The sequence below is a fragment of the Oryza sativa genome, chromosome 1 (genome assembly GCF_034140825.1).
Source record: "Oryza sativa Japonica Group chromosome 1, ASM3414082v1".
Taxonomy (NCBI): Eukaryota; Viridiplantae; Streptophyta; class Magnoliopsida; order Poales; family Poaceae; genus Oryza; species Oryza sativa.
In genome coordinates, this window is record NC_089035.1 from 28,301,205 (window position 1) to 28,308,648 (window position 7,444).

Sequence of the window (7,444 nt, forward strand, 5' to 3'; positions counted from 1 at the left end):
CACGTGAGGCGATCCCTTTCGACCGGCCGGTTACGTAAAAAGACCGGAGAATCTCGCGTAAACGGTTATCCATTTCTCACGGGAATCTTTCGGCCCTGGCCTTCCTGTCCAGTGCGACCCGTTGTGCGATCTTTTATCTGTGTTATATTAAGTCGTTTGATTTTTCTTAGTTAAACTTTTTTATATTTATTTAAATTTATAGAAAATATAATCGAATTTTTAACATAAAAATAAACATATTATCATAATATATTTAATGCTAAATTTAATAAAACTAATTTAATATTTTATATATTGTTAAATTTTTTGATATACTTTATCAAATTTATCAAAGTTTAATTAGGAAAAGGAGTCAAATAACTTATAATATTAAACAGAGAGAGTATAAAATATCATACGTTATTAGGTTTGTTTATATTTATATTTTGTAAGTATAGAGGGAGCGGTAGTAGCTGCCAGCCTGCCACCGCGACGAGATTGGGTTTCGGTCGTCGTACCGTGTCCGTGTCGCTCGACCGGAGACGCTTGACCCCGCGGGCGCGCGCGACCCCAGTCCCGACCCGCATCGCACATACATGTGGCCACAGGCGGAGCCTCCGGCCCAACCCCTCCTCCAAGTCTGACCGTGCGCCGCGCGTGTCGTACGTACATAAGCGGGGGCCTCCGCTAGCTAGCTAGCCGGAGGGATCAGCACGTCTCCCAGTCGCCTCCAGCAACAAGCTCCGTCTCATTCATTCGCCAGTGGCAAGCTTATCGCCGGCCGGCCGGCCACCCACCCTCGCGCGATCAATCGATCGGTACGGTCAAGCTAGCTAAGACGAGCTATGGCCATGCTCGGGAGGAAGAGAGGGGGATCGTCGTCGGCCAAGCTGCCACCCCACGCCGAGGACCCGCGTGCGGCTCCTCCGCCGCCGCAGGCCGGCCTCACCGCCACCGACGGTGGGCAGGAGGTGGCCATGTCGCAATTCGTCGCGCAGCTAGGCATGTGCGAAGCCTCCGCTCGAGTAGCGAAAGCATTTTGTAAGTTGTAACCAATGGATGGATGGTTGAGGAATTTGATTTTTTTTTCTTCTTTTTTTGGGTGCGTCTTGGCATGGCAGACGAGGCGGCGCGGAAGAGGCTGGACAGCATGAACCAGAGGCTCAGGTGGCTGGAGCAGCAGATGGAGACGCTGGAGGCGGAGGTCGGGAAAGCCAGCTCCGCCGACTGATGATCACCTAGTACATCTTTGTAGCAACACCCTTTTTTCTTTAGTCTTACAGATATGTAGTTCGATGATGATGATGATGATCTGATCGCCTTTTCTAGCTTAATCTCTCTTTTGTTCGATGCGTTGGAGCAGCGCCTTTTTGCCTGGAACCTCTGCCACGTTTTAGGGGTGAGTATTTGATCCTGGGTCTAACGTGTTTGCCTACGATTCATTCTGACATGGAAAAGTATGGCCGTTAGTTCATCACTTCATCTCGTCGCTTTCATTTTCTGTGGAAATAGCCTACCGTTCCAACCACGCATGCTGGACTTCTGACTTCTAATGTTCTACAGTACCTGGGACCAAAACCATACACTCTGTATTAAATTAACCAGTACTAATCCCCACTGTCTGCAATCACTAGTACATATTTGTACGCAAATAGAACGAATTGTGCCGAACATTCCACATCTAAAAGTGAATACTCTCTGTCCCAAAATCTTAAAATATAAGAGATTTTAGGTGAATGTGATGTCCCTTATATTTTAGGACGGAGTAAGTATTTCATCTGTTTAGATTCATTGTATTAGAATATATCACGTCCACTTAAAATCTCTTATATTTTGGGACGAAAGAAGTAATTCTTAGTACTTCTATTAATTCAGATGTAATAATATTCTTAAATCATTCAGGAGAGGCACTGTTCACACAATCACCGAAGTTTGCCTGTATGGTCCTTTGACGTCTTACAGCAAGCTTGTGCAATTTCATGGTCCGACAGTCCGACACCTTTATACGCGAGATAACATGGCCGTGTTTAAATTCAAACTTTCAATTTTTCTATCACAGCAAATGTTTAGACATGCATGCATGGAGCATTAAATGTGGAAAAAAAACTAATTATACAGTTTACATGTAAATCGTGAGACGAATCTTTTGAACCTAATTACGCCATGATTTAACAATATGATGCTACAGTAAATATTTACTAATAATAGATTAATTAGGCTTAATAAATTCGACTTAAAAAAATTTGATACACGAGCTAAACACAGCCATAACAGAAAGACAGAAATAAGCGAGCCAATCTATTCATACAGGTACGGAGTAAATGTCCAGCCAAAAGTAAAAAAGGTATCATCACTTCATCAAGAACTTATGTACAACAGACTGCCTTCTGCTTTCACTTAAAAAGCAAAAGTTTTACAACACAATTTCCTTCTCGGAGCTAAATCCATTTGGTAAAATGGTACATTTCCCGCACAAGAACAGGATATGAATAGTACCTTGATATCCAGAGTAAAAAGGAAAGAAATGAAAGAAGAAAAATGCCGGGAACAACCACAACGGCATGCATCCACAACCACAACCAGATGGCAATATGAGGACATCAAACTATGTTGCTATTCACAAGCTAGCTTGGTACCAAAGCTGCTGAGGCTGATAGCAAAGGCTTGAAACGCTGAGAGTGGCTGCCGGTAATCCATCGTGAAGATATTGTCATCGACCTTACCAAACTGCAACAGAACTGTTTCCTCATCCTTCGAGCTAGCAGGATCATTGGGATCAGCAGCAGCAACTAGTTGGAAATTCTTGACAGATGCAACTGTCACCCGCCCATGGAAGTTCAAGCACCAGCACTGCAAGTGCTCATGCCAGCGGGGAGCTTTGTTTCTTAGAACTGTGTTCCCTGTGGGTTTTCTGAACTTCGTCTTTAGACAGTTTTCCCATGTCTCTTGAGTTGAAGGGCACTCAAGTGCACAATACATTCTCCTAGGACCTCTGGATTTGAGCAGGTTGTATTTATAGGAAACCTGTCCAACTTCATAGTTTCCTGCTGACACTTGGGGACTTATCCTTCTACTTCCAAAACGCCGACTGGATCGACTACTTGATGCTTTAGCGCCATCATATGGTGGCTTGCTATCATATATTTTGAAGTTTGTCCCCCAAAAATCAGATCTAAACAGAAGCACAATAATACCAATGAATAAAAATTAAGACAACAAAAATCCAATACAAGCACGAAAACACAACAGATACCCAACCAGTCCAAATTATCTGCACACCATAAGGGGAATCAAATCAAATAAGGCCATAACCTAATCTAGGACAGTGAAATAATGTCTCAAAGGAACTGCCGTGAGACTTACACAGCAATCAATTGCAAGGAAATAAATGAAATACTTTTGAGCACAAATAAAGGAACAAGAGAAGTTATAAAAACTGAAGAGCCTGAAAACTCCCCAAAGAGTAAAGGCTAAGACAAAATAGAAGCATTCGGCAGTTTTAAGTGCAATTTATGAGGATGCAAAGTACTTCGGCAGTCAATTGCAAGGATTATGATTCATGTTGACTGTTACTGTTGCAAACCACAAAATCAAGGAATGGAGGAGGCATGTGTGACACCCTACCCTGGTTTGAGTAAGTCCACACATGAGGGTGTGAATTAGTCCCACCTTGTGGCCTTGTTTGGCAAGGCTAAAATCCCAGGGGATGGGCCGGGTCTTTCCCAAACAAGGCCTACTTTTGCAGGCTTACCAGGTCCAAGGTATCAATCCCTCAAAACAGAAAAAGTCCAAGGTATCAACCAAACCCTTGAACACGAACACAAAGGATGAAAGTGCAAGTGTGTTGGTGTGAGTGTGTACTCTATCCAAAATGGGGTTAGAATTTAGATTATAGACTTAAAACCAGTTCAGACCTTGGGGCATCACAGCATGCCACCATGTTAAGGGGTTCAATCTTACAACATAAGGATATACTCCCTCCTTTTTATATATATACGACGTTAGTTAATTCAATATTGAACTAACAAGCGTCATATATAAAAAACGAGGGAGTACCATTTGAACTATAAAACAGTCCAATACCTCATTGAAAAACAAGATAGTAAAGAAACAGATACTATTTAGAACTCAGAAGGCTTATATTGTCTTATGGTATGGGTACCCAATTTTTTTTAAAAAAAAAACATCTGCAGATCAGCTAAATACATATTTTTAGTGCATTAGCATGTTCCCTAATTGTAAATATATTACTGCAACCAATTTGTTAGCACTAAGCAGGATGAATAACAGAATATGCAAGAATGATTAAGAGTGAACTATGCAGCCATGTAGAACCTCACCTCAGTTTCCCCATGTATGCATTGCTTCCTTGTGAAAGGTCATCAGCATCAAGGGATACGATGTACTCGGTATGGGGACCACGTCTAAACCTTCTAGCAGCCATGAGGAACTTCCCTTTATCCACAGTTGCTATCATATACAAAAAGTATATATTAATCATCAAGCACATTTGATGGTGAAAAAGTCCATATGGCATTGCAGTTGGTACAAAAACCAGAAGGAAAAATATACGGTGTAACTGACAGAACCCCCATCCTTTTTCTTTTTCTTTTTTTTAAAAAAAACACATATCCGCACATGTTAGATGTTACACTTGAACAGCTGAGTGTAAGCCTGTAAGGAGAGAAAAATGTTGCTTCTAGATACATAATTTGAGTGCTGTTGGATCTGATTGTCAAAATAAAAGAAATTTGAAAACACTTGACTAAGCAGGCCATCAAATGTAATGGAACAAGTAGACTTCCAGTCACCCTAATCACTATTTGCAGGACACGAAGACTTTGGTATAATTCAGCTAAACCCTTCAACAATTATGTCCAAACTAGCCAATCCAAATAAATAAACAGTGTTAAGTATATTCGGGCCCATATATTCTAGGCCCATTGGCCCATGAGGACATAACATAGTACATAATCCCGAAGGGGCATCTCTTATCAATTTCTTATCAGTTGTTTCACAAAAAATAGGCAGGTACAAAACAATATTAGTTCCTAATTCAAGTAAAATGCTGTAGGTTCTAATCCATTAGGTGCTCCAATCCTCCACCTTATCCTCCCACCATCCCATACCAATTATGCCAAAAGATCCAAATGCAAAATATCACATGGTCCTAGAATGCAAACATACTGTGCATTTCTGCTGGTTTGACAGATAATTTGAATCTATAGAAAAAAAATGAAAGCCAGGAAGCAAATGTGCATGGGACTGCCCATGCCAAAAGTTGATAGGTCAACATCAAGCCATCAACTAGGAGAAACAAGCGATGCATCTCCAATTAAAGCCACAACGAATTTGAGTTAAATCTAAAAGCATTCAACTTGACTACTGCTAGGCATCAAGTGTCAACCACAGACAAGTAACAAATTCCAAGAAAAACAGAACCCGCACAGCAATCATAAAACAGCATGTCACATGCCTTACATTGAGATGGCAAATCAAATTGATTATCTAGATGCACATAATCAAATTGATGCCTGCACATATGCAGCACAAAATAAATGAGAGTCAAGGAAGTTCTCATATCACATCACGTACAGTCATACACTTACCATTTGTCAAACCAAGGTAGAGGTAGAACGTAGAGTTCTTCTTATTCCGCTTAATGAAACATTGCATTGGGAACTCCCTTGGCCCTGGCTGCTTGACAAAAGGTGTAAGAACTCCGATTAATTTGCATACAAATACTGTGTATCAAAACTACGACACTCCTCTGCAAGACTGCAACTAAAATCCTACGTAGACGAATCACCCAAAACAAAACTATGCTACTCATCTCATGGGGAATTTCAGCCACTAAACTCCCACTTATAAGTGAAATCACCCTCTGTGTGATAGGATAGTAAATAGCTAAACACATATGGCCCCGTTCGAATCTGATTATTGGATGAAGATTAAGTGCGCATGTAAAACGAGACTCATTAGCGCATGGTTAATGATGTTTTAATTATTAAAAATTAAAAAATGGATTTATTTGATTTTTTATAGCAACTTCTATATAGAAAGTTTTTGCATGAAATACAATCTTTAGCAGTTTGAAAAGCGTGCTAACGGAAATCGAGGAAAAATCTGGATGTTGTTGGAGCTTAGAACGGGACTAAGTAAAGCTAGACTATATACATGCTGGAATATGGTCCTAACATCAAATCTGTAGCCAAAAGCATGAAAATTCAAACTGCTGGTGATAAGATTTTCCAACTATTCATTCATAGCGGACGACCCTCCTCGGGTTTGTTTTTCCTTCCAAGCCTCCAGTGTGCTATACTGCTATCTACCAACGATGTGGTGATTTTGCCAAAGCCATAAAAAGAACAAGTGCGATATAAATCATCCATTGTACTAACTAAATCTAGTTGCTCCCGAGCCTAGTTTTAAGTTAAATCCACAAACTCTTATAAAAAAAAATACTAGTATCAAAATCGATTGAAAGTTAACTTACTCCAAAAACAAATAGCTAGGACTAGACATAAACAAATTAACTAATCCCACGAAACATCGCGAATAAAAAAGGTAAATTTGTAAACCTCAAAAATTAAATAATCCTCTAAAAATAGCATGAGCAAGTGATCTCAGCATCCTATGGCCAGAACTGAGGGAACCTAAAGACGCAGGCTCCAAATTTAGCAATCAAAAGCATAGAGGACTCTCTAAATCACCAACCAGAGACATAACAAATCGCATCTAGGAACGACACCTGCTAAAACAAATCGACGTAATGGGGGTTTCCACTCCCTACCACCATACTTCGAATCAGCGGCCAGAAGCCCCCATCAATCGAGGGATAGGAGCTCTTAGCAAAACAGCAGAAGGGCATCACCCCCCCCCCCCCTTTCCTCACCTGCTTGAGCGAGGACGGGAAGGTGATCTTGCCGGACTCCGCGGGCGGCCGCACGACGGCGACGGCAGCGTCCCGCCACCGCCGGCACACGCAGGCGCAGGAGACCACGTCCTTCCGCGCGGGCCAACGCTCGCCCCCGGACGCCTCCACGCGCCGCACCACCTCGGACATCAGCTCCGGCAGCAGCCGCGCCCACCTCTCCTCCTGGTCCTCCGCCTGCCCGTCCTCCCCCTCCACCACCTCGTGCACCTCGCCGCCCTCCGGCGGCGGCGGCGGCGGCGTCTCCCGAGGCATCTCGTCGCGTCGCGTCCCCCACCACACCACCCCCACCACCACCAGTGTACCGCCTCTCCACTAGGTCGCGGGGCTCTTTCTTTTGGTTTTTGTACTGGAAAACCGCGTCCGCGATGGAGAGGAAAATGGAATGGAGTACTTGTCTGGAAAAGTGGATCTAGCAGACAAGCACTGTGACTACACCCCCAAGTGTGTAGATAAATTCCTTCTTTTTCTCAAGCATCATGGTTATAAAAATGTCCTTTTCAGCTAGCACAAATACTCCTTATTACACGT

General features: G+C 42.5%; 2 protein-coding genes across 2 annotated transcripts; one reads left to right on the top strand and one right to left on the bottom strand.

Annotated features, from left to right (window-relative positions):
- The first annotated feature begins 676 nt into the window (after nucleotides 1-676).
- On the top strand, nucleotides 677-1,313 carry LOC9272063 (uncharacterized). Its single transcript, XM_026019954.2, has 2 exons — nucleotides 677-981; nucleotides 1,101-1,313. The coding sequence occupies exons 1-2, from the start codon at nucleotides 825-827 to the stop codon at nucleotides 1,208-1,210; spliced, it is 267 nt and encodes an 88-aa protein (XP_025875739.1). The 5' UTR covers nucleotides 677-824; the 3' UTR covers nucleotides 1,211-1,313.
- Nucleotides 1,314-2,301: 988 nt separating this feature from the next.
- LOC4325911 (tubby-like F-box protein 1) lies at nucleotides 2,302-7,230 on the bottom strand. Its single transcript, NM_001401531.1, has 4 exons — nucleotides 6,875-7,230; nucleotides 5,589-5,676; nucleotides 4,320-4,449; nucleotides 2,302-3,151 (listed from the first exon to the last, which is right to left on the bottom strand). Exons 1-4 carry the CDS (start codon nucleotides 7,166-7,168, stop codon nucleotides 2,593-2,595), a joined length of 1,071 nt encoding a protein of 356 aa, NP_001388460.1. The 5' UTR covers nucleotides 7,169-7,230; the 3' UTR covers nucleotides 2,302-2,592.
- Nucleotides 7,231-7,444: the final 214 nt, after the last annotated feature.

What these genes read in the sequence shown, in the direction of transcription:
- LOC9272063 (XM_026019954.2), top strand. Translation starts at nt 825, where the DNA reads ATGGCCATGCTCGGGAGGAAGAGAGGGGGATCGTCGTCGGCCAAGCTG. An exon ending in GCAATTCGTCGCGCAGCTAG is followed by an intron (nt 982 to 1,100) that starts GCATGTGCGAAG and finishes TTGGCATGGCAG; the next exon opens with ACGAGGCGGCGCGGAAGAGG.
- LOC4325911 (NM_001401531.1), bottom strand. Translation starts at nt 7,168, where the DNA reads ATGCCTCGGGAGACGCCGCCGCCGCCGCCGCCGGAGGGCGGCGAGGTG. An exon ending in TCCCGTCCTCGCTCAAGCAG is followed by an intron (nt 5,677 to 6,874) that starts GTGAGGAAAGGG and finishes TTTGTCAAGCAG; the next exon opens with CCAGGGCCAAGGGAGTTCCC. An exon ending in GCATACATGGGGAAACTGAG is followed by an intron (nt 3,152 to 4,319) that starts GTGAGGTTCTAC and finishes GCTTCTGTTTAG; the next exon opens with ATCTGATTTTTGGGGGACAA.